Here is a 27,504-nt window from a genome sequence, read left to right as displayed (position 1 = left end):
AAGCAACATGTGCCTCCCTTTTTTGCTAGCTTTGTCATAAGTCTTAAAAGTCGATTGTTGCTTATGAACAGTTCCAGTTGAAATCTGTTGGACTTAAATTTAGCCACATTTACAATTTTCTTTTTTAATGAAAAAATTGGGATGGTGGGACCTCTTTGTTATACCCTGATTTTCTAATCTGGGAGCAAACTGTCAGACAGACAAAATAAAGGGAAAGGCCATAGTTTAATAGTATGCAAAAGGGAAGAATTTGGAAAGTTCACTGAGGAATGCCAATTTGTATAGATAGGCCTTTCTCAATGAAAAGTCTGTGGATTTTGGAGTCAACATGGAGACCTCTGGAGTAAACATTACAGCCCTAAATATAGTTACTTGGAAATAGATTCTGTTGATTTCAGTGGAACCTGTTTCACATGAAAGTATCTACAATTAAAAGCTAAAATGCATAACATCTCCGTCTGAAATTAGAAGCCAACCTATTGTTTCCCCCTGCACAACTTTCACCATCGCCATTTCAGTGGAGATGACAATTAGGATGTTAGTAAGTTTGAACTGTATTTTAATCTTCCCTAATTTTGTTCTAACACGAAATGGAAATGCTCACCCATTGCATTTGACATGTTCTAAAACATTTTTTAAGTAGAAAATTGGTGTAGAAAATGGGAGGTGAATGTGTTTTGGGATAGTACAAGGACTTCACAGATATGCATTTAGGGTGGCCAAATGTTAAATGGCATCAGCCATTTCTGCAAATGGGGGCGAAAGTAGAATTGATTTCTTCTAAGCTCATGCCTGAAAATTGTACGTTGTGTTTTTCTACTAAACGTGGCAAGTATACTTTATCAGCTGACTTACCATTCACTTTAAGTACCTAACGGGTGTCCTAACTGGATTGTGCACTATGAACATGTTCAGGGACTATCTATTGGCACTTCTGTATACGTGGAACGTAAACTGGGATTTGGCCTCTAGGACAACAGCCATCCTTAGCAGAATTCATTGTAGAGTTAAAACAGTTACCAGAAGAACTGATTGCATGAAATGTAATAGGAGGAACTATATAGCACAGAAAGCATGCTCCAGCTTATGGCAAAGGCAATGGTCTTTCAGAACGTAAACACAAAATATCCTATCTTGCTAAACTAACGTTAACTATTAGAAAGTTGAGATTTATAAATGGGCAGAGGATCAGAAATGTTCTTTCTCACTATTAACATTTTTGAGTTACCTTTTTAATGCTTTCATAGGGCTCTTTTCTGTTTTTAAAATAATACAGAAAAATGAATTACATGCAACACAACTTTTATTGAAAGGTTATAGTCTAGAACTGCACAACCACCCAAGTTTTGGATTTGCTTTTCTTAAAAAAATAAAACCACAATCATTGTCATGTGGGGAAGAAATTGAACTTCAAAAGGCACAACGTTATGGAAATGATGGATCTTAAGTAAAACGTTCTAGTGTGTTTGTCTCAAATGATAACATTTGAATCTCTACTTACTTGCAGGCCACTGAATGAACTGGTGGGAGAGGGAGAAACATGGAAAGACCTCTTGGGGATTTTGGTTACTTTTACTGGGTTAGCATAATAATGCATACTTCATAGTGGGTTTAAAGTTTTTATGTATCTAAGCACATATGTATGTACAGAACCTCTTTTAGACTAAATGAACATTCTCTTCATTTTGGAGATAAATGGGGCTAATACTAATTGGCTGCAGAGAGATGAGAAACTCAGAAATTGTTACCCTGCTCTTGCATTGTACCCTACGACGTTAGTATACCCGAAGGCTTCTTTTCTTTTTTTGGAATATAGTTTACATTTCACGTTCAGACTTGTTACTGTCCCATCTTCTGCAGCTTGGTGGTACAGACCAGGAAAAACTTTACCTCCTTCATTGTTGACTGCATTAATGGTTCTTACCAAAGTGTGTGTGAAAGGGTAAAACTAAGAATATTTCAAATTTAATCTAAGCACAAATGTCTCCCTTGGTATGTGGGGGATATATTCATGACTTAAGTATAATGTATATTCAAATTATTTTTGGAAGTCAGTTTCAGAAAATAAGTGCTTTTCCTTCATATGTAACACATATGTTCCTCCTGCCAAGGAGGGCCCTCTTGTCAGTATCATTGCCCCTTTGTCAGTATCTTTCAATGCAGTTATTTTTACCCACCAGTAAGAGCACATTGCCCATTTTCCAGTGTTGTTCAGGAGACTAGCCTGACACTTTCTCACACATACGCACTGCCATTGTCATACTGCCGTGGTGCTTTGTGTTAAGGGGGAGAAGAAATGCAGAGTAGCTTCTTCCAAAATAAAGCTCACAGTACTAATTAAAACAGGTCATTGAATTGTGTAAAGGTTGGAGGTGCCTTGGAGATAATCTATCCAACTCCTACCCACTGCAGAAATTGGAGCCCAGCTCTTACCAAGTTAATTAGCCCTTACTTACTAGATTTAAGTTGTAAATAATGAGAATAGACTCCTTCCCCACAGCATATTTTAAAATTGCTTTATGGTATACCAGTGCTGATCCTTTTCATTTTATTTTTACGTTTTTCTATTCTTCCAGGAGTAGCTGTTCATGTCTGTGCGATTACTGCAGTGCTAATGGATTGTTATAATGTATCTTTAAAATTATAAGACACTGCTAAGTCTAATTAAAAAAATTAATCTTACCAATAGCTTTGTGATTCTTGATTGTTTTAAAAAGCAAATTGGTTGTCACATCTCATGGAGTATGAGTTATGGCCATTCATTGCATGGCTGTACAGGTGACTCTTGAATAGCATGCAGAAATTGTTACATGCCGTGCTTCAAGTAGTGAGGCAACATTGGACTATACCTGGAGATGCTGTTGCTTCAGAATGATGTGCTTGGAAATAAAACATAGTCTAGGTTTAAAGGGTTGAAACAGACTTAAAAGCCATGCATAGTCAACCCATTATGTTGAGTTGGAAGTCTAGCCGTTGTTGATCCAGGTGGATGTTCTAGTACTAATTACAATTTCGGTTAGAAGGCCAACTCATGACACGAAATGGCACAAATGAATGACAGGTACGAGTACTCCGATTATTTTGCTCCAAGTTCTATCATTGTTCAAGGACATCATGGTGACTTTGCTATTCTGTTTGTGTACACCCTGTACGTTTATGGGTGTTTTCTGTTCTCTATAAAAGGAAACATCTTTCCAAATATGGCATACAGTTCTTAAATGTGTATGATAGCTCTTGGATTACTGTGTCACTTCAACTCCTACATTCTGAGTTTTCTTTAAAACCATCCCAGATGTTAAATTTAGTAATGACAGCACATGTACAGTCATTCCTCAACATAATGAATCTGAAACAAGCAACAGGGTAATGCTAAGGGACTATACGTGACTCAACACTGGCATATGACAAAGGAACAGCAATGGTGGCTTTTCAGTGAAAATGGGAAAATATTCTTCCCCAGGAATTCCAATCAGGTTTTTACATTAATATAGGGATGTTTATTTTTCTGTGTACCAGATTTCTGTATTTTTAATACATTGGTATGGCTGGGGGGGTTGGTGAAATACTTGTTCCGTAACTTGTTTGAAGTTTGTAGACCATTGAAATCTTACATCCAAATTGCTTGGTCTATATTTTGCTATACTTGCTATTTATTGTTCATATTAAAGAAGCAATGTTTCCTATTACATCTATGTGCTGGTTCATACTAGGGCTGTCATTCATGATTAAATAAAATGTTTTTTATTACAATGCCATTACAAAAGCAATTTATCTCTTCGAAGGAGATTCCATTTCTATCAGCAAGAAAGAGTAATGTTTTTATTAACCATCTCTTTATCTCTTGAGGGGCATAAACATTTGAAGATGCAAATAAGATTCAGACTAAACTTGTTTCAGATTTATATTGACTTATAACTAAGTTGAAGCAATAAAACAACTACCAGATACAGCAAGAAAAATATTTCCACAAAAATGTTTAGTTACAGTTTAAGCTGAAATTAGTGTTTAAATCACTTAGCTTTTTATTAATATTTTTCTTAACCAAATGCAGACTCTTTATGGTAAGTTCTGCAGCTTTGCTTAAACTTTCAGATTCTCATCCATAGTAGATTTCTTGTTTTTTCACAATTTATTATAATGCATCCCTCATTTCATGAATTATGTTAAATGCACTGAAGAAGCAGAATCAGGGCAAATAGTTGAATATCAAATGGTGGTGTGCTTATCATTTTAGATATTAGTAAAAGTAGTTCATATATTTAGACTTAAGAATTTGAATTTACTGGAGCTAAAAAACTTAGAAACTGGTCTTTTTAAATGCTGATAAACATACTATTTTATGTAAACCTTTTTCTGAATATCAAACCAAGTGAAAATGACTTTCATAAATTTTTAAAATTTCTTAATATTCATATAATAGCTAAAGCATCTGGATCCTTTGTATTTCCAAATAACTACAATAGAACCTACTTTCTTACAAAAATGTACAGCGTTGTAATTTTAATCTGTCTTTCCATTTGTGCATAATCTTAAATCAGTACCAACTACTTTATGGGTAAATTTATCAGCATTAGCTCTGGGAATAAGAACTAAACCCTTTATATGTCTAGAAAATTTTAAATGTCTTGGTTTCTGAGTGCTAAGCAAGCTAGGGCCAGAATCTCTGGTACAAGGGTAGCTGAAACCATTCAGTGTTAAGTTCCGCTCAATCTCTGCAGAACTTTTCTTCTTGTTACGGTCTCCTTGAAAACTACTTTGAGATGCCTCCATGATGTGAGGCTTCATTTGCTTCACAGACAATCCAGTACCTGGTATAAAAAGCTCCAGCTCAGGCTGCTTTGCAAGGAGGCTCTTTGCTTGAGACCCTAATTGATTTACTTTCTCTTTGCTAGGTGCAGTCTCCCACGTTAATGGATTATACACAACATGGCCATCAATAGGACATGCATTTTCTTTCTGCAACCAATGGTCAATGCATTTTCTGTGGAACTAAATAAAATACATAATGTATTAAGCCTTGGTAATTTTCCACCACCATTATTCATGTATCTTGCATGAGTCAAATATTATCAAATGGGTACACATATTGCAAATTATCTCTAAAGAGGCCAGATTCACTTACCTCTACCTCAGAAACATTAGGGCCAAGTGTACTAATTTATTGCAAGAAACAGATCTGCTTAAAAAGGATAGACTTATAAATCAATACATCTGAACAGCCATGAAGTTCTTAAAGACAGATAAAGTCCATGATCGAAGAAACATCTCTGATGTCTGCTAACATCCATATGATCTCGTCATGCATTTTAAGAGAATTGTTAATTAAGGTTTATTGGAATTACTAGGAAGCTACAGAAGTTGCTGACTTGCTTCCTTTGAAGCAATATAAATTGTCCTTTTATGTATTCAAAAGCTCAAAATGCTCACCTCGAAATGAGCTCAGATTATTGAAGGATGCTAAGAGTAATAAGAGCTTATTTAGAAGGCTTCAAAATAAAATAATCAGTATAGCAGTTACTCAGTGATGGTAATGTTACTTACTTAACAGATTGTAGGAATGCTGTAGATGCAGTGTGTCTTAGATTCAGCAAAATATTTCATAAAGTATTCCAACAAGCAAGCTAAGCATGGATTGAGTGGCATGACCAGGGAATACAAAGCTGGTATAAAAATCATACTTAAGAGTGTTCATCTATGCTTCCTCATCAAATTGGAGAGAGTTACCAAATGAGGTGCAACACAAATCCATTCTGAGTCATCCACCTTGAGAAAAGATGACTGAGGCAGGATATGATCACATTCCTCAAATATCTGAAGCTATTTTCTCACTCCTGACTGCAGGACACAAGATACAGTATTGGATTTAAGTTAGAGGGAGGCAGAGTCTGACTGAATGTTAGAAAAAGCTTCCTACAGGGAACCAGTCACTTAGAAAGGGGAAGGACTAAATAAATGTGTTCAAACAGAGGCTAGATTGCCATCTGTCTGGGGTGCTTGAATTTGGATTCCTGCAAAGCGTGTTTGGACTTGAGGATCTAAATGGCTTCTTCCAACTCTTATGATTTTAAAAATATCTGAAAATAGAAAATAATTAACAACTGCAAAAATAGGTAAGTTGCAAATCTTGCTCATGTTAAGGGTAGCCACACAGACATAGGCAAGTTTATAATGAATTCTGGGAAGGTGAAGTAATAGCTGAATTTACCGCAAAGAATTATATTTATTTAATATTTATTTTTCAAATTTATATCACCACCCATCTCCCCCAAAAGGGGGACTCTGGGCAGTTTACAATAAAATAAACAGTTAAAACCATAAAACCATAATTTACAATAAAAACCGTCATTATGAATAATAGATATAAAATCACTATGGCGATAAGCTCTCATTAAATAGGGAGGGCACTATGGTGCCAACCACCCCCAGGAAGAACTATTGCACTTCCCATCTCAGGCAAGGCAGCAGAACCAGGTTTTCAAATTTTTTTGGAAGGCTGGGAGTGAAGGGGCCAGCCTCACCTCCGGGGGCAGAATGTTCCAAAGGGTGGGCACCACTGCAGAGAAGGCCCGCCTCCAGGACCCCGCCAGATGGAATTCTTTTACAGATGGGGTCCGTAGCACGCCCTCTCTGCATGACCGGGTGGGACAGGACGATGTTATGGGGATGAGAGGGTCCCTCAGGTAGCCTGGCCCCATGCCATGTAGGACTTTAAAGGTGATAACCAACACCTTGAATTGGACCCGGAAGCAAAATACATGCTTAAAACTGTTTTTAACAAGGAAAAATGAAAACTAATATTAAAAGGTAAAAACTTACAGTGGTCATAGAGAGTGAACCCAGAAAAATCTATCAGTAAAAATTTCTCAACAGGCCTTCTAACCCCCCAACCCCAGGCTTGGAGCACATCCAGGTCTTCAATGCTTTAACAAAAGCCAGCAGGCTAGGGGCCAATCTAAGGGGATATGGATGATATTCTTTTAACGGAGGGGACCTGGACTGTGCCCCTTCTGTTGGATCTAGTGGGATGGGTAGACAGCTCACCTATCTTGTCAATGAGTTGCCAGTGGCAGTGAAACTAAGCTGGAGCTACCCCACTCTATAAATGTGCAGATGTGATATGCTTACATGCATCAGTGCCTTTTGTATGCTCATACTTGCCAGAAGCCCCTCCCTCTCCGCAAAGAGCACAGGTAGGACAGAAGAAGCATACCTTAAATTAATTAAAAATTTAAAATGCCTGTAAAATAAAGTATCCTTTTACAAATTTAATTGAGCCTCACTTACATATTCTAACCATTTTCTTTGATAAACTGCTCTTCTACCTAAAAAATGCAAGTACACAAATACATATTTCCCCTCCTCCTCATAGCCGAAGCTGCAGGAGAAACAAGAAGAAGTTGGCAATGGGAAAAGGGAAAAGGTATCTGTATTGAGGAAGGAAGGAAGGAAAGAAAGGGAAGAAAACTGGATAGAGATGAACCTAGCTGAAGAAGTAACATACAGGAAAAAGAAAAGCTCACCTAAGAATTGCAAAAAAGGTAAAACTCATCAAAGAAATAACCCTTCCAGAGCAACAGCTAATATTCAGGCTAATCTTCAAAAACATCCAGTTTTGTACAGCTGTATCTGCAGACCCTTGCAATTATAATTCATACCTGGCCTGGAACAGCATATTTAGCCGTTTTATGCCCAGAGATGCTCTGTGAGGTAGGTTGGGTTGAGAGTGTGACTCCCAAACTCATCCAGTGAGTTTGTAAGGTAGAGGGTGGACTTGAACTACCCTCAGCCACGCACTGCACAATCTAATCTTCTTACAATTTTTTTAATGAAGAGACCTGATTTAGTAAAATCCAATGTAATTGTGACAATACCATATCTTAACACTGGAGGAATGTTTGGAAACTATAAATATTGTGAACAAGGCACTGTTTTATCATGAAGCAACTCATATTTTGGGGGCGGCTGTGGGAGCTATTTCTAAAAATCAGGGGAATTGTAGCAGACAAGATTCCTGACTCTTTGCCACCAAAGGTTGTAAAAGAATCTCTTGACTTCACAAATAAGTGCTCCGGACGCCACACTCTACTCTGCTTGGGAATTCTACAGAGACTGCTTGAATGCAAAACGATAACTGAAGAGGTATGCCACAGCAGCAGGCAGTCTTTAGCTTGTGTCACATGTGTATTAAGTCACTTCATTTTTCATGACTGCTTGAAAATTCTTGTATCAGAAATGAAAATGGGGGTTGAGAGAAACAACTAAGCGCCTGCTCAAACATAGTTTCAGTTTACCTTGTGATTACATGGTAAGGCTCTTGCCACTTGACCCAGGCAGAATATCTTCAAGCAGAGTCTGCACTGTAAGCCTGGATCGAGTAAAGGACTGCACTTTCTAACCACCATCTTGGGTACTGAGTTCAGCACCTGCTCTGGTATGCAGCTGAATCTGAAAGACATGCAACAGAATATCTATCCCATATCAGTTTATACATCAATGTGGTTTTAAAATCTTATTTCAAAGAAATAACACAAACAACGTTGATGTAGTCGGAAAAAATTGAAGTACAAGATGGAAGTTTTCTAATGGATTTTGTATAAATACTCCAAAGTTATATATGACAAAACGTTACCAATAATGTCAGTAGTTATACAGGGATGTTCATTTCACTGGAACTATGGAAACCCATTGAATATAAATGACGATTCTTTATAAATACAATGAAATATTAAAAATGAAAAGGGATTCTAAAAAAAAGTATAATTAATATCACTGCTTCCTTAAATCATACTTCTGGTTCCCCTTCTCAAGTTAATTTCTTTTAGTTAAAGACTATCAAAATGAATTTCATTTTATTTTTCATCTTACTGTTCCTTGTTTTTTTCTTCTTTAAACTTCTCTTCTGGATTAATGCTCTTCAGGTTTTCTTCTGATGTTGACAGTTGTACTTTTGGTTCAACTGACTTCCATCTCTGATTCCTTTTCTAAGTAGAGACATAAAGTTAAAGAAACTAAGCATTTAGTACATATTGCTTAAAAAGAATTATCAGCATTTATCATTTCAGTAAAACTGATAGAAGAAAAGTGAATTCACTTTACATCAGAAACAAAAAACAAGGTGATGACATTTGAAAAAAAAGTGATTAAGTGCTAATTTCCTCACATCCCTGCTCTTTGTTTTGCTTAGAAGGAAAGAGAAGAGGACAACCAGCAGCAACAGGATGGACTCAGTGATAGTGATGATGGGGACACACTTGGAAGACCCGAAGGGCCAGGATGGGGACAGATCATACTGGAGAAGGTCCATCTATGTGGTCGCTAAGAGTTAACACCAACTTGTTGGCACATGCTAACTGTTCATTCTGTTTAGTAAGCAGAACACTGGCTCTGAAAAAAAGGCAGTACAGGTAATCCTCGACTTATAACCATTTCTTCAGCAACTGTTCAAAATTACAACGGTGCTGAAAAAATGGACTTACGACTGGTCTCTGAACTTACAGTTATTGCAGCACCCCCAGTCACATGATCAAAATTGGGGCACCTGGCAGCCCACCTACACTTAGGACTGCAGGGGCGCTTCAACTCCCTACATCCACCTATCCCCATCTCTGCCCTTTTGGCCGCCCTGCACCCTGCCTTGCGGGACAGCAAGCAGTCCCAGAACCACGAGACTCTGGGGCTGCTTACTGCCCCGCAAGGCAGGGTGCAGGGCAGCCAAAAGGGCAGAGATGGGGGGAGATTGGTGGGTGGGGGAAGTTGGAGGCAGTCCCTGTTGGTATTTATTTGTTCTGCTTGGGAGCAAGTCACAGAGACTCTAGGTATCCATGGTAATTAACTACTACTTAAGTGTCCAGCAAGGATGGGAAGCTCAGGCACCACTGTGCTCAGGTTAAAATGTAACCAGAGGTCAGAAAGGTTAAACGTTGCATGACCATGTATGGGAATCTGTAGTTTGAAACCTGTCCTCCACTTCCTTGCTTGATTTGCATTTAAATAAGGAAGCTCTGCCAGAGCCTGCTCCTTTTCTTGCTTGCTGCTTCTGCTCTTTTGAATCTAGCAGCCTCTCTTTTGCTCCATGTGAGCGTGTGTGCTCGCGCATGTGTGTGAGCTTGTAAATATGTCTTCTGTATTGTAGTAGCTTTTGAGCCCCTCTAGGGATCTAGAGGAGAAACTGTTTGTGTTCTCTATTTTTCTCTAAATACAACTTTTTGCTGAAACGCCTGGTGTCTTCTTTCTGATCTCTCATGCCAAATGCTTTCCAGCATTCTGCACATGCTGCACAAACTCCAACAATCCCTTACCTTAATGAGGCTCGGGGCTGGGAGGGACCAAGCCTGCAATGGCTTGGATTGGGGTGTGTCCTCGGCTAACAACTAGTGGAATTTGCTTAATGACAGCAGCAGGGATTGCTGTCGCTAAGTGATGCGATCACATGACATCACACTTTACAACCTCATTGCTTAGCAACAGAAATTCCAGTCCCAATTGTGTTGTAAGTTGAGGACTACCTCTACAGGTATGATGGCAGAATCCAGTTTGTATAAATAATTCTGATTGATTATTGGTACTGGCAAGTTACAAACTTCACTTGGGCTCTGAAGTCTGGATCTGTTTGGGTCTTAGTATGCCTGAAAGAATATTTGCAACAGCATTACATTAACCTTAGAAAATATATACGAGCAAGTAAAACTGTACCAGGACATACTAAGAATATCAGTATTACAGGCAGGTCAAACAAAAAAGGAACCTCAAACAAAACAGAAAGTAAATTCTACAAAACTTTCTTCAACTGAAGCCTTCAGGATGGAAAGCCAGCTTCTTTTTGAAGTATCTTTACACATTTTTGAACTAGATCAAATAGCTACTTCTATAGAATTGACCTTGAGTTTTAGTCCTCTGAATCCTTAGAATTGTATTCTAGGATCCATACGATTTTTAAGATCTTCTTGAGAAGCCTGCCCATAAAGGAGAGATCAAACATAGATACCCCCTTCATCCTCAGTCCTTACTTCTGGAGGAAGGGGATGGGGGGGGGTGTTTATTATGCATGACAGGAGAGGCTGCATTTCTACACAACCGACACCTCCTTGCACTTCCCAGAGAATTGTAGAAAGCTACACCAACTGCCACAGGTTATTTCCTTCCATTTTAGGGAAAAGGAAGCAGGTCAATGGAGAAAGTTAATTGTGGAAATGTTGTGTTAAAAAGCTACACTTCATCCCTATTGTGTTCTTTCAGGGGGCTATGGTTTCTGTAGAGGCTATGAATTCTCCATGACCAGTGGTGGGGTGTTCTACTCAGGATTTGGGAGGGGTTGAATTGCCAAATAGATACAAAAAATACATTGAACTAGGTCAGTGGGGCACTTGTTAAGCTAAAAGCACCACAACGATTAACCAAGGATTTGGTTGAAAGGAAAACTCGTACACACTATAGAAAAGGAAAACAACTAAAAGAAACCTTCAAGTTCACCTTGCTTGCTCGAGCACCTCACATGCATGTGAACTCAAATGTAAACACCCTAGCAAGGTGAACCTTATTGGATTGAAAAAGTGCTTAGGGTTTCTTTATTTTGGCTCTTGGACTACAGAATATATTCATCACTGTTTTAAAACAAGAGAAAATAAGATGATTGAACCATTCTTTGATACAAATGATTTACAGACAAGACATACCTGATAGGAAGAGTTAAGTTTTCTTCACTAATGTTAGCTGTTTAAATTGGTGCATTAAGACTTTTTTTTTTTAAGGGAGGGAATTTATACTATACCTCTCGGAAAGTGAAAGTATGTGAAGGATGACAAAAGCTTCGAAAGCATCCATGGCATAGATGGTATTCACTACATTCAGCACACCTGGAAATAATCACATTAATAATGATAAAAATTTATGCAAATCTTGCTTAAAACTCTATTGTTTGATTTAAACAATACTACTTTAAGATGAAATGGACCAGCAAGCTAAAATGTCAGGTAATTTGTGCACAGGCATCTGCAGAGGGGCAAGGGAGAGGAAAGCGAAGAAACCTGCCTCGTGACCTTATGACAGAAATCTCATGACTTCTGCACTTGTGTCAAATGTCAGAATGCAACTACAGAAGGGTATCATCTGCCTTGTTTCTTCGTAACTGTAGCTAATTGTGGACCCCTATGCTAAGATGGAGGGACGCGGTGGCGCTGCGGGTTAAACCGCTGAGCTGCCGATCGGAAGGTCGGCGGTTCGAAACTGCGCGGCGGGGTGAGCTCCCGTTGCTCGTCCCAGCTCCTGCTCACCTAGCAGTTCGAAAACATGCAAATGTGAGTAGATCAATAGGTACCGCTTCGGCGGGAAGGTAACGGCGTTCCGAGTCGTCATGCTGGCCACATGACCCGGAAGTGTCTATGACAACGCCGGCTCCAAGGCTTTGAAACGGAGATGAGCACCGCCCCCTAGAGTCGGACACGACTGGACTTTACGTCAAGGGAAACCTTTACCTTTACTTATGCTAAGATGGAAGGACCTGACTCAAATGCCTCATACAATCTTGCATCACATACTGAAATAGTACAATACCCTCAGTAATTTAGAGGTTTTTCACGCTCCTGGATGCTACCGATAAATTGGTTCATCTTTTCTTCAGATGAAAGGAAGAAAGCTGGAAAAAAAACCTCATTCTCAGACAGACACTAGGTGGAGCAAGAGTGCTTTTTCCTTTTAGTTTAATTGGTAGTCTTGATTTATTGAGGAAAAATACTGTTTGATATACAGTATGTTGTTGTATGAATATATAATTAACTTTTAAAACTAATTATACAGCTAAGTATGTTTACATTTTTAGGGTCAGTGAAATTTTTAAAGAAACTCTAATCATTTCCTATTACAGACCTTTTAAAAAGTAGTTACAAATGTCACATTGGGTTTTAACCGTTCCTAATGGAAATCTCATCTATCTCATTCAAGTTATTAACGTGAATAAGACTTGAGTCCTATGATTCAAGATATATAATCACAGATAAATTAGAGATTTGTTGCATCTTTTTCCTAGGAAGCTAGTCCCACTGGGTGCCACAGAGCTTACTCACTAGGCAGTGAGTTTAGGATATTCACCAAGAAGCTTCAAGAAGAAATTTTGAGGTGTGGCATTATCTACATATATAAACGTTCTTCTAAAATCTAAGCCAGTAATTGACATATGGCTGCAGATAATAATCTCAAAGGTTTCATCTTTGATTCCTCACAGAAAAAAAATGTTTAAAGTACTACAAATAAATTGGCTCAGTATAACCAGTTAAATGCCTTAAATGCTTACTTGTAGCAATTTCCCTCGATGGGTAGTACTCTGCAGTTATTGCAAGGGATTCCAAGGTGTTTGTCAAGGCTTTGTTTTTCTGCTGCAGTGACAAGTCTTTTGCAGTTTCTGAATTCTTCCAAGATAAGCTTCAGTGGTGCAAAATTTTCCCTACACAGAGGGCACTTCACTAAAGAATCTTTCTCTAACTCTCGCTGATGATCAATCCAGATTTTCATACACACTACATGTATGTTGTTGCCACAGCCAAACCTGTAGACAAGGAATTTTCTTAATTATTTTTTTTTTTTGAAATATTAAATTATTTAAATAAACTTAGTAAGTATTTTTAATAAATTAAAATTTCATTAGAATTACATTATTTTTCATTTGTTTTCATGGAAATTCACATATCAAATTCTTTACGACAAACTGTTACAAAAACGTATTATTCTAAATTTTACAGCTGTTTATCAAGGAAATATCCCACTGTCTGATAGTAAATACTTTTCTATAAGCACACATGCAACTCTTACTAAAAATAATGAAATTCAAGATGATCCATTACAAAAGGGGTAGGCAATCTTTTCACATAGAAAACCACACGTTTAATAGCAGAGGACAGTGACATTATTTAAGCAGGACCATGACGTGGAAGTTGTGCGAAGCAAAAATAATCTCCAAATCAAAAGCGGTAAACGGTTAAAAAGAAAAGAAACCCCAAACCCTCAAGGACTCCTGCAAAAACACTGGAACTGATAGGAAGAGAGATACGTTAAAAAACAAAAACAAAATCTGCAGCAAAAATACAATGGCACCATCTGGACTAGGCTCTGGAGGATACAAAAAAAGCATTGGAGTCACAAGAGCCCCACAGACCAAGGGATTCCCATCCTTAACTCTGCCCTTTAGTTGTTTGTAACATGAACTATCAAAATTTGCTCAGAGTTTTATTTTAGAACTCCATCTTATTCTATATAAAAGCAAAGGGGAGATAACACAGTTTTATCAAAGACGCTGAAAGGTATCTGTTTTTTTTTCTATCTCTGGTACTAGGTAGCTAAGGTATCACAGTCTCCTTTTAATGTAGAAAAAAAAAAAGCTAGAAGTTTGAATTCCAGATAAAAAAGGATGCTTTTCTTATTTATCTATGGACAAAAAGGAACCATTTTTAATACTGATGCAGGCTTACAGAGCCAGCATCAATTTGATGGTGATCTGAATAGGATCAGCAACTAGATCATATAGTATACAGAAAACCAACACATACGGATCACTATTTACATTAAAAAAATCTAACCATCATCCCTGCCAGAAGAGAAGTATCATTAAAACTCTCAGAGAGCATACTAGATGTATTTGTGAGCCTGAAAGGTTATCCAATGAGCCGAGATGCCTTGGGAGCACTGTACAGGCTAGTGGTTACTCTGCCAGTAAGATCAGAGAAATGATGCAATTTAGCAATAAAAATAACATCATATATACTGTACATCTAAGGACAAACCACCCCAAGTGGGAAGGGTGTTTCTTCCTTATATTGAGAAGGTTACAGACTGACTTGGTGCCTCAATAAATCAATGAACAAGTATAATGTTTTTGACTCATATGTCTTTATCTAGTTTTAGGACTTGTGTGGAGAACATACCAAGTTTTAGGTCATATTTATGCAGAAATATTCATTCAAAAGGGTTCACAAATTTTTAAGCACCACTGTATGTACCCAATTCAAAAACTAACTGTTAAGGGTGTCCAGATAACAAGCAGCCTACCCAGAGATCAACTTGTGGTTCTCCAGATGTTGCTGCACAATTCACAGCAGTGCCTGCCAACAAGGCCAATTCTGAGCAGTGCTGCAAGCCCTTGCCCAGTGACACATGGAACACTCCTACTAGAGCAAAGTGGAATTATGTACACAATTACAAAAGTCCAGATGAGGCAGCCATATGCCTCCAAAAGCTGCCCCAAACCCATTATCTGCTTGCAAATGTGTTTTTTTTTTTTGGTAAGAAAATACCTCCATGCATGATTACAAATATGTTACTTTCTCACAGCAATTATCCTTTTTAAATCCAGCAGGGACTCACCTGCAGTAAGTGACAGGAAGCATTTTTTTGAGTAGCACATCCTGGCAAATCGGACATATATCCTCATTACCAATATTTTTTTGTTTAATGTACCCATCAACTGGTTGCAACTCCTTCAAAGAACGGACAATTACTTTTACTTGGGGGGCAACTTGTGGACTCTGAAGCAGATAGTTAATTTCTCTTTCCAACAGACCAATCTGTAAAGCATCTGTAGAAGAAAAGAATTAACTTTAACATGCATAAACCAGAGCCAGTTTGGTCTAGTGGTTAAGGTGATGGGCTAGAAACCAGGAGTCTGTGAGTTCTAGTCCTGCCTTAGGCAGGAAAGCCAGCTGGGTGACCTTGGACCAGTCACTCTCTCTCAGCCCAACTCACTTCACAGGGTTGTTATTGTGGGGAGAGGAGGAGGAGGAAGGAGTATTAGTATTATGTTCGCCACCTTGAGTTATTTATAAAAATAATAAAGGCGGGATAGAAAATAGATAAGGCCTAGAATATACAATACACTTTAACTTGTTTGTGGAAGATTCTTGCCCTCCCTCCTAGCAATCCTGCTGTACCTTGCTGCTCTAGCAATCTGTATCCCACTGCCCACCTATGCCATGATCACCTGAGTGATGGCAAATGTAGACAGGGTTTATGGGGGATGCAAATAAAGCAGCAAGCTTTCAATGTAATGAGTTCCAAAAAAGAAATAAAATGGCAAGATTAGCCTATACCTACATTCATGGTCTCTTGGAAGTTTGAACTTTTTTAATAATAACCTAAAAATAAAAGAGCAAATTGTAACTTTCCAATTTAAATGCAGTTGGCTTTTCAATTTTAAATACATAAAAACGTAAGCTCAATTATGCAAAGATGCCGGATGGATAATTTTCTATAATCCCTAAAGTTGTATTCCATCTGCACGAAATTTAGTAAAGCTTGTTTGCTACAACTGTCATTCATATTTCTTATTGTACCTTGTAACCCAGAGCACACAAAGATGAGGAATCGTTTGACCCTGCTGCCCCGACTTGCATTTGGTGAAACGATATGCTGTTTTCCTCTTCCCCCTGATGGATGTTTAGGAGGAATTCTCCTTTTATACAGACTTAACTGGATTTACAGGTCAACATAGAACCCCCCTTTTTTGCTACATGCAAACTCCCCATACCACCTTTTTAAATTAAAGAAAAAGAAAAATGGAATATTGCAAAGCACCAGACCTTCGATATTACCTTTATTTCCAAAAATGCCTCTGAATCCCAAATGAGTCCGCTGAGTATTTTGGCTTTCAATGCAAAATATCTACCTAAGACATTCTAGAATTACCTTCTTCCTGCAGATGAGACTTTTTTCTCATTTTTCAGCATCCCCTCCTCTCCTCTCTTTTCTCCTTTTATCCCTCTGTGAAAGGTGAAAGGTCCCCTGTGCCAGCACCGAGTCATGTCTGACCCTTTGAGGGGATGCCACTTTCACAACGTTTTCTTGGCAGACTATGGCGGGGTGGTTTGCCACTGCCTCCCCCAGTCGTCGCCTTCCCCAGTGAGGCTTCTTTTATCCCTCTATTTTATCCTATCTCAATTTCTCCCTCCCCCTCAGATGGCAGAATAACAATCTGATTTTTAAAAAGCTGAATAACACTAAGGTACACTGCAGAAAACAATGTACACCAAGTGTAGAAGAAATGTATACCATTTTATATTTTAATAAAAATAATTTACCAGCAGATATGTTTACAAAGGTCCTTCTCTTTCAGAAATACTGAGCAGCTGCATAAGTGAGGGTTCCCCAGGGAAACCTTATACCAAAGCAATAGAAAACATGTTTAACAATTATACCACAGCATTTACAAAATGGAGGAAAATGAAAGCTAAGATGCAGATGGACAGTGTTTACTAAAATCATGTATATTTTACCTACACAGTATCTCTGGACTAGCACTAGAAAATAGAAATAGTAGTGCTAGAAATAGCGTAACGACTATTTCTCAAAAAGATCCATTTACGTTCATGTACCTTCAAAATATATTATGCTGTCAACATCCATCATTCATTGGAACAGAAGAAAAAGACAACTGGAGTTCATCAATGTCATCAGCATATACTTTGGTAAAGCTATATCAGAATGTGTGTGTGTGTGTGTGTATACATGTTTGCTTCAGTGATTAGTATGTGCACTCCACATTAGGAATCACAGGTTTTACTAGTAAAGCATAACAATAAAAACTTTATATCAGATTTCTAACATGGGAGATTTTCCTTCCAGACTAGAAATGTTGTGACACACATCAAATTCCCATTTGAAAAGCACTGTTCATTATGTCCCACATTTGCTCTGTGCACACTGTAGAGAAGATGCAATTTTTTTTCTTTCAACCATTACATCATCTCATATTGAAATAGGGAACTTATTTGGTACTTTGTAACTCAAGTTTTTATCTCATACTAGAAAACTTCAAAATGTGATCTGAGGCTGCTCATCAGTAAGGAAACCAGATGACTAATGGAGAAAATGTGAATGTTATTTTTATTACTTTAAAATTAGTCCTATGTCTACACTTGAGAAGTCTGACGCATGACTAAAGTTTTACCACACAAGATTTGTAGCTTTGTCCCTTGTGAGCAAGGGGAGTAGAGGGACTAGTACTGACCCTGAGGAGAAGCAAAACTGGCAGCAGAAAACTACATACTGTATATCCATTGAAAGCAGAAAAGGGCTTGCACAAATAGTACTGAGTGAGGATCCCAACAGATCAGCTGTACCTCAATTTGCAGGAGGAGAAAAAGAAATGGGCAAGTTGGCTACAAAGTACAATACAGGAAGTCCAACAAGTTTTCCATTCAAAAAGCAGGTCTGTATGTTTTTCAGTGTAGTGCAGCATTCTCTCACTGTATGGGGTACTGGATCCATTTGTGTGGGCCTGTCAGTATCTGTAAGGCTATATGAGAGAATATTAAAAAAAAGGGGGGGGATTTGTGGAATGGCTTTACAGTGACATAGACTACATGTCAAGTGATGGGTTCAGTGAAAAGAAAAATCTTTGTAGCTTGTGCACATGAGAACGAATAGCAGGAAGTATGCATGGGTGGTCAATTAGTTTTATACATAGGATACCTTATTTTAATTTTAATCAGTTGTTATCCATTAAAGCTTTTTAAAAATTTTGTCCTGACCCTGCTTTATTTTTTTTGGAGGATGTGACTTCTAGCAGGTGCGTGCGTGTGTGTGTGTGTGGTGTGTGTGTGACACACACACAAGCAAGTCAAACGCACATTTATTAGGGAAGGGAACAATCTCCAGGGCTGGTTTCAGCTACAGCAGGCAACCTTTGGTTGGTAAGGTAGGGAAGGTAGTAATTTTCTGGAATATTCTGCCCCAGGAGGTGAGACAGGCCCATTCGTTCCCGGACTCCTGGAAGAACCTAAAAACCTGGTTCTCCCGCCTCGCTTGGTGTAGGAGGCCACAGTTCATCTTGGGGGTGGCTAGTGTCATAGATCACTCCCCAACGAACAAGAGCTGTGCTGCTTGGATTTTCTATTTTATTTTATAGATTTAATTACATTGTAATTTATATGCTTTGTGATTTTATTGTAAACTGCCCAGAGTCCCCTTTTCAGGAGAGATCGGCAGTGATAGAAATTCGAAATATAAATAAATAAATTTCAGAGGGTTTTTTCCCATTTTATTTTTTATTTTTTACCATCTGCTTTTTTGGGGGTGGGGGCAGAGTCAGGCTATTTTTAAATCAGTCCTTTTCCTTATAGGGAAATACAATGACCAGCTCCCAGGAGGAAAAGTAAAGAACAGATTGCTGAATCTAGGGATAAATCCCAGGGGGAGAAAACATCTTTAGAACAATAAAGGAATAAAACAAGATCAAACCACCGGTGCTGCTGGGGCAAACAAAATTGGCCATAGGCTTACAGTATCCCTTCTCTAATAGCAATAATGCTATAATCCACCCCCAAATCAGCAAAAGTGAAGATATAATCACTATTTCACTTGATTTATGAACCGCACATATGAGCATGCAAAAGGAAAACGCTGGCACTCTTAAACGCAAAGAAATGATGTGCAGTGGACAGAGTGTCCCTTCTCAGGCTTTTCTAAGGGAAGGGAAGAGCAGCTGAGATGTTTCTGTTGTTTATTTGTTCAGTCGCGTCCTTTTTAATATTCTCTCATTATAGCCTTACAAATATTGACAGGCCCACACGAATGGATCCATTACCCCACCTAGTGAGAGAAAGGCACTTTATACATGCTCAGAAGCATTCTCCGTCCCCAGTTAAATACTGTACCACATATCTGAGAGTTTGTGTGCTGTAGTGATGCAGTGGTGCCACGAGGAGGCGCCTTTAGCTTCACAATTAGTTGTGAAGCTAAAAGCGGGGGAAGAAGCCATGTTCGCTTTGCAAAAGACAAATGCTGATCTTTTGAAAAGAACGCAAAACCAACTGCTTAATCTGGAGGCATCAACACCCACGCGAGCACGCGCGCCCTCCCGGGGCTGCGGATGCGGGAATGAGGGTGCCGCTTCTTCGCCCTCCACCTCCCTCGCCCTGCCCTGCCCTCCCATCTTCTACCCTGTGTTCCGCGGCCCTCTGATCTGCCTCCTGCAGGACGAAAGCGGTGGGCCCCAGCTCCCGCACGATGCGCATGGTGCTGCCCAGCGCCTGGTCCTGTCGCCAGCTCAGCTCCGGGCTGGCGGAGACGCGCCTTCGCGACATCAACGCCGCCGCCGCCCCTGGAATCAAACCGTCTCCTGTCGAGCGGAGCCGCCCGGCGCGCGGCGGCTGGCTCCGCGGAATGGGGAGCAGCACGCGCGCGGGCGGTCTCAGACGACCGAAGGGAGAACGGTCGCTTGCCTCCTCCTCTTCCTTCCGAGGAACGGGAAAGAGAGCTGGGACATGCGCGGGTGGTTCCCATGGAGACGGGCGCCCGGGCGTGGACTCAAAGGGACGGAAAGCGGAGTCGCACGTGCTTTCCATCCCGTTCCTCCAGCTTGTTTCCTACGTTTGCACCCTGTTGTTCAGTTCTGATGTGTTGAACAGTGTCATGTCCGCGCTCACTATCTTCTGTTTTCTCCTGCTCGCTCTATTCCTGTACCTGTTTCCTCCGCCCATATATATGTAGGAGATGATGCAGATTATTTTAAAATGTATCCTGCTGTATAAAAACAGACTAAAGGAATAAATACATTTTTTAAAAATCCTGGGTTGATAGGATGTGATGAAGCCTTATCAGCTCAGTTAATCAGCTTTATTGTGGACTCAGACTGCTATCAATGTTTCTGCTATCAGTGTTTCCACTTTGCACATTTACAATGCCTGCCTTCATTTTGAAGGGAAGTTTCCTTCCACAGTGTTTGCAGGGAGCATCAGTCAGCCAGCCTTGTGGATAAGAGAGATGCCAAGGCTTGAACTGCCTTTGCCTGGATATGGCCTAGTCACAGTTCCACTGAGTTCAGAATCTCTCTATTGTGACCTATACATGACTGTCACTTTTAATCGCCACAGAGAAAGAGGGAGAGGGAGACAGTTTCCTCATGCAGGTTGGACTTCCTGTCTCATAATTCTCAACCAATCTCCTGATATTAAATAAACAAGATATTTAATTTGACAATTCTTTGGTGTAAGATAGCAAGTGTCTGCCTTCCTGAAATTTGATGGTTCATACTTTCAGATCTTGAAATATTCAGATGATTATTAGAAAAATCATATAGTAGCCATTCCCTTAATGGCTCTGGATGACTTGCAAGGTTTCATCATGAGCACCTTGAATTGGGCTCCACTGGCAACCAGCAACAAATGAAAAGTTCTCAAAGGTCCTATCACCATTCCAGCTGCAATTTCTGGACTATTGTATTTTCAAGGCCGCCTCACAAAAAGCACATTGGAACAGTCCACCCTTGAGGTAATGAATACGTGAGTCACCAAAGCCAAGTCACTCTTCTAGGTACAGCATACATGCTTTATCAACAAAACGGATGAAATACCTGTCTTGTCAGTGATGCTGGGTGGCTGCTCACTGTTGGGACTGGATCCAGGAGAAACCCCAGGCTGCAAATTTGTTTCTTAGAGGGGAGTGAAACACCATTCAAAACAGGTGTCTTCCAAATCCTTAATTTCAATAACATCTCTGTCTTGTCTAAATTTAGCAACATTGTATGCTACACCAGTCCCTTACCTTTTGGAGATACGTATATTACCCCTGAGCTCATAGGAAAGGAGAAACGTATGTGTGCATCACCAGTATATTGATAGCAACTAGCTCCAAATCTGTAAACAATTTTTTCCCAGAGGCTTCATATAACTGGGGTCTGAGAAAGCTGGACCAAAAGACCATTGATGCTTTTGAAGTTTGGTGTTTGAGAAGACTTCTGAAAATGCCATGGATAGCCAAGAAAACAAACAAATGGATCATCAAACAAATGAACCCATAGTTCTCACCTGAAGCACAAATGACCAGGCTCAAATTATCCTACTTCAGATACATTAGGCGAAGACCTAGCTCTCTGAAAAAGGATCTAGTGCTGGGAAAAGTGGAAGAAAAGAGAAGACGACGACCAGTAGCAAGGTGGATGGACTCAGTTAGTTGTAATGGTTGCACTGTTGGAAGACCTGAAGGACCAGCTTAGGGACAGATCTTCATGGAGAAAATCTATCTATGTGGTTGCTAAGAGTCGACACCAATGTGATGGCACATAATTAATCAATCAAAAATCATATAAATAGCATGGGAGAGGAGTTCCCTTAGCATAGTATTAAACAAGTCTAGCAGAAATTGCTAGATATAGACATAGGCTGATAGAATTTTGCCAAGACAACTCAATGTGCATAACAAACACTCTCTTCCAGCAACCTAAGAGACGGCTTTATACATGGACTTCACCAGATGGACAACACCGAAATCAGATTGACTACATCCTTTGCAGCCAAAGGTGGTGGACATCTATACAGTCGGTAAAAACAAGACCTGGAGCTGACTGTAGTTCAGATCATGAACTTCTTCTTGCACAATTTAGGATCAGACTAAAGAGATTAGGGAAGACCCACAGATCAGCTAGATATGAGCTCACTAATACTCCTAAGGAATATGCAGTGGAGGTGAAGAACAGATTTAAGGGACTGGACTTAGTAGATAGGGTCCCAGAAGAACTATGGACAGAGGTCCACAACATTGTTCAAGAGGCGGCAACAAAATACATCCCAAAGAAAGAGAAAACCAAGAAGGCAAAATGGCTGTCTGCTGAGACACTAGAAGTAGCCCAAGAAAGAAGGAAAGCAAAAGGCAACAGTGATAGGGGGAGATATGCCCAATTAAATGCAAAATTCCAGAGGTTAGCCAGAAGAGATAAGGAATTATTTTTAAACAAGCAATGTGTGGAAGTGGAAGAAGACAATAGAATAGGAAGGACAAGAGACCTCTTCCAGAAAATTAGAACCATCGGAGGTAAATTCCAGGCAAAAATGGGTATGACCAAAAACAAAGATGGCAAGGACCTAACAGAAGAAGAAGAGATCAAGAAAAGGTGGCAAGAATATATGGAAGACCTGTATAGGAAGGATAACAATATCGGGGATAGCTTTGACGGTGTGGTCAGTGAGCTAGAGCCAGACATCCTGAAGAGTGAGGTTGAATGGGCCTTAAGGAGGAGGAGGAGACGATGGCATCCCAGCTGAACTGTTCAAAATCTTGCAAGATGATGCTGTCAAGGTAATGCATGCTATATGCCAGCAAATTTGGAAAACACAAGAATGGCCATCAGATTGGAAAAAATCAACTTATATCCCCATACCAAAAAAGGGAAACACTAAAGAATGTTCAAACTATCGAACAGTGGCACTCATTTCACATGCCAGTAAGGTAACGCTCAAGGTCCTGCAAGGTAGACTTCAGCAATTCATGGAGCGAGAATTGCCAGATGTACAAGCTGGGTTTAGAAAAGGCAGAGGAACTAGGGACCAAATTGCCAATATCTGCTGGATAATGGAAAAAGCCAGGGAGTTTCAGAAAAACATCTATTTCTGTTTTATTGACTATTCTAAAGCCTTTGACTGTGCGGACCATAACAAATTGTGGCAAGTTCTTAGTGGTATGGGGATACCCAGTCATCTTGTCTGCCTCCTGAAGAATCTGTATAACAACCAAGTAGCAACAGTAAGAACAGACCACGGAACAACGGACTGGTTTAAGATTGCGAAAGGAGTACGGCAGGGCTGTATACTCTCACCCTACCTATTCAACTTGTACGCAGAACACATCATGCGACATGCTGGGCTTGAGGAATCCAAGGCTGGGGTTAAAATCGCTGGAAGAAACATTAACAATCTCAGATATGCAGAAGATACTACTTTGATGGCTGAAAGTGAAGAGGAACTGAGGAGCCTTATGATGAAGGTGAAAGAAGAAAGTGCAAAAGCTGGCTTGCAGCTAAACCTCAAAAAAACCAAGATTATGGCAACCAGCTTGATTGATAACTGGCAAATAGAGGGAGAAAATGTAGAAGCAGTGAAAGACTTTGTATTTCTAGGTGCGAAGATTACTGCAGATGCTGACTGCAGTCAGGAAATCAGAAGACGCTTAATCCTTGGGAGAAGAGCAATGACAAATCTCGATAAAATAGTTAAGAGCAGAGACATCACACTGACAACAAAGGTCCGCATAGTTAAAGCAATGGTGTTCCCCGTAGTAACATATGGCTGCGAGAGCTGGACCATAAGGAAGGCTGAGAGAAGGAAGATCGATGCTCTTAAACTGTGGTGTTGGAGGAAAATTCTGAGAGTGCCTTGGACTGCAAGATGATCAAACCAGTCCATCCTCCAGGAAATCAAGCCAGACTGCTCACTTGAGGGAATGATATTAAAGGCAAAACTGAAATACTTTGGCCACATAATGAGAAGACAGGATACCCTGGAGAAGATGCTGATACTAGGGAGAGTGGAGGGCAAAAGGAAGAGGGGCCGACCAAGGGCAAGGTGGATGGATGATATTCTAGAGGTGACGGACTCGTCCCTGGGGGAGCTGGGGGTGTTGACGACCGACAGGAAGCTCTGGAGTGGGCTGGTCTATGAAGTCACGAAGAGTCAGAAGCGACTAAACAAATAAACAACAAAACAAGCAGAAATTGCCCAGTCCTACTTCCTAATGCTCAAGGGTACAACTACCACAAAACAACAGAATCAAAACTAATGAGATATCCAGAAGTATCAACAGGATTATACTCCCTCATCTTCTTTCTGCTGGGGTTGCTGTTCCATCAGGCCAATGAAAGCTATCTTCATGCCAAATCTAGCTCTAAACCCAAAGCAGAAATGGTTGAAATAATCTGTTTCACCTGATCACTGCAGCTTCAATGCCACTATTGCCTATCCACCACCCTGACTAAAAATGGAATATTAACCACTGGCTAATAGATGTTAAAATCAGCTAGATTCAGTTATTGCTTCTTTAGCAAGAGTCTCACACCACAGCCTTTAAGGACACAGGTAATTCTCCCTGCAAAAAAGAAGTATTAATGATCTGAATGAAGTACAAGTTAATAGAGATGTTGATACTGAATAATGAACAGGATCAGGGAAAAGATAGGAAAGAATGGCTTAGACCCTTAAGAAAATGAAAGGAAATAAACTTTCTTATTCTTCTTTAGTTGCCACCTATGATTCCTGAAAAGCTTCTCTGTCGGATTAAGAAGATTTTCTGAACAATGTGAGCTGTAGCATGAAAAACTGCTAGTTAGAAGTTATTTTAGTATCCAAGCCAAATTTGAGAGTCTTCATTCTACCCCATCATCTTTCCCATGACCCTGTCCTGCATTGTTCAGGAAAAGCCCTCCATCCTCTGGAGATGCTTTCCAGGAGTCACAGGTGACTATAGGGGGTGGAAAACATGAGAAGACAACTATTCCTTAAGTTTACTTATCCTGTAATTCAAGTCATAGCAAACATATCGCTAAGTTTCTTCTAATTTTTGCTAGCGGCATGAAAACAGTTTGGTAGTTCTAACTGAAAATTAACACTTTCAATAATGATGATTATCACATGCCATCGAGTTGTTGTTGACCCTTAGTGTATTTTAAGAGATACTAGATTTCAAAATGTTTCATAGAGATACAACTTTCACTGCAGTTATCAAGTTTTCAATTTTCATATTAAGATCACACTTGGAACGAGTTTGGCAATTAAAGCTGAATATGAATATGTGTTGTAGTTGGGCTCACTTTACCCTCCCTTTCTGTCTCCCTCCCCCCTCCTGATCTCTCTGTCAATGTGAAATGGCATAGTAGTTTTCAACTTTACAAAAGGAACATACAGATATATTAGAAATAAATTATTAATCTAGTTACAGAGGCAAATACATGTCAGAAATGGTTCTAAAAGAATACCAACTAGACAGGAAATTGAAATGGATTTATGCTATCTTAACTTTTTGCAGCACATAAGGCATCCATGCAAGTCTGAGTATAATAAGCAAGCAAGGATGTTTGGATACAATGAAAAATTTATCAGCAAGTATTTTGTCATTGTTTTAAATGCTATTTGGATTCAGTGATGTCAATTTTAAAACCCCTCTGAATGTGAGAATTCCTAATCTGCCTTGTAGAATAGGAAGGAAACTAAGGCTGCAGTTCTGTCCTCATATGATAGCATCACTATTGAAGGACTCAGTTGATATTCCTAGAATTTTATGTGAATATGAGGAAAATGAGAAAAGTAAGTCACATTGACTATGAGAACTCAGTGTTTAATGTCATTTTGCTTCTTTGATTTCATTGGCAGTTGTCTGCTACTAGCATCCACATCAATATTAATATCAGATTCCAGATTTCAGCCATGAACAATGTCAGTTCAGGTATTAGAAGAAATTTAGTGTCTTGTAAAAACAGCTTTGCAAGGACCCCAACTTTATGTTGCAGATTGTCTTCTTGAATATATCTCCCTGCTTGCAGAAAATTAGTATAACAGAAGAAACAAGGTCTTAAAGTAAACACACACACATATGTAGCCCCTTCCCCCAAGCATTATGTAACTACACAATTCTAATTTGCATTCTGATATTGTTTTAACATGTGTTCCTTTGTTCTCTTTTTCAACTGCATTGCCCATGAATTGATATTTTCTGACCAGGCTATAGCAAACCACAATGATGTCAACTTGGTGGCATGTGCATCATGATGTCGTTGCCAGCTTAGTATTTGGGTCACAATGTCTGATGCAAGTACATAAATTGTGTCATTTACATCATGATATGATGTACATACCATTTCCACCCCAGCCCCCTCACAGCTCCAGTCTTCTCTATGTGAAAGCTCTAGTGGAGAGTCGCAACCTTCCAGAAGCGAGGTGCTTCCAGATGTGTGGATGTCAACTCCCAGAATATTACAGGTACCATGGTTGTTGCTAAGAATTCTAGGAGTTGATATCCACAACAACTGGAGGTCATCTGGGTTAGTAAAGACTACTGTGGAATGTCCTTGAGTATTGTTTTTTTGTTACAGATTACAAAACAAAAAGAGCTTTTGTTACAGAACAGAAAGAAGGGGCTTCAAAGTTATTCTTCATGTCATAACAGCTGAAACCAAATAAATATTAAAAGGGGATTGCACCTCTGTATCCTGTTTAAGTTTTCTACTCCCTTCCCAATTTCACAGAACCTAGTATTTAGACTAACAGTTTCAGTTTTATGAGGTTACTTACAGGGGAAACAGTGACAGTCACTACTGTACAGTCAACAAAATAAAAATAGAATCCTAGTTATTTTTATCACAACCATCTTTCATCTGGGAAATACAGAAGCTGCAGGAGTTATTTCCATTTCTAATATATTTACAAAATGCAGTAGAATACACCGTCAAACACTTAATTGATTTTCAATACTATACTTTTTGCCAGTTCAAATATAAATTATCTTTAGGCATTCCCAAAATGATCTACTAATCGTTTGATAATTTTAGTATCTTCTCTCTCTTGAAGCCTGCCTGCCTGCCTGCCTCTCTGCCTGCCATCCATCCATCCATCCATCCATCCATCCATCCATCCATCCATCCTAGAATTATAGGATAATCCTTTGTATGTTTAAGAATCCCAAAGAATTTCCCAGTGTCTAAAAAAATTGGCAAATTAGAAAAATAACAAATAACAATGTATTTCATATAGTTGAAATCAATAT

At 39.4% G+C, this 27,504-nt stretch overlaps 1 protein-coding gene across 1 annotated transcript; it reads right to left on the bottom strand.

Moving 5' to 3' along the window:
* Window positions 1-3,642: 3,642 nt before the first annotated feature.
* On the bottom strand, window positions 3,643-20,324 carry ZSWIM2 (zinc finger SWIM-type containing 2). Its single transcript, XM_063305158.1, has 9 exons — window positions 19,920-20,324; window positions 17,058-17,134; window positions 16,075-16,115; window positions 15,349-15,559; window positions 13,286-13,537; window positions 11,768-11,852; window positions 8,866-8,981; window positions 8,292-8,445; window positions 3,643-4,989 (listed from the first exon to the last, which is right to left on the bottom strand). The coding sequence occupies exons 1-9, from the start codon at window positions 20,322-20,324 to the stop codon at window positions 4,501-4,503; spliced, it is 1,830 nt and encodes a 609-aa protein (XP_063161228.1). The 3' UTR covers window positions 3,643-4,500.
* Window positions 20,325-27,504: the final 7,180 nt, after the last annotated feature.

This window comes from Candoia aspera, chromosome 1, assembly GCF_035149785.1.
Source record: "Candoia aspera isolate rCanAsp1 chromosome 1, rCanAsp1.hap2, whole genome shotgun sequence".
NCBI classification, from domain to species: Eukaryota; Metazoa; Chordata; class Lepidosauria; order Squamata; family Boidae; genus Candoia; species Candoia aspera.
The sequence above is the reverse complement of the archived record's forward strand: the minus strand, read 5'-3'. Positions and strand labels throughout refer to the sequence as shown.

Coding starts and splice junctions, on each gene's coding strand:
- ZSWIM2 (XM_063305158.1), bottom strand. CDS start 20,324: ATGGAAAGCACGTGCGACTCCGCTTTCCGTCCCTTTGAGTCCACGCCC. Junction 15,560..16,074: donor ACTTCCAAGAGACCATGAAT/GTAGGTATAGGC, acceptor TTTCTTCTACAG/ATGCTTTACAGATTGGTCTG. Junction 8,446..8,865: donor GAAGAAAAAAACAAGGAACA/GTAAGATGAAAA, acceptor CATGTCTTTCAG/ATTCAGCTGCATACCAGAGC.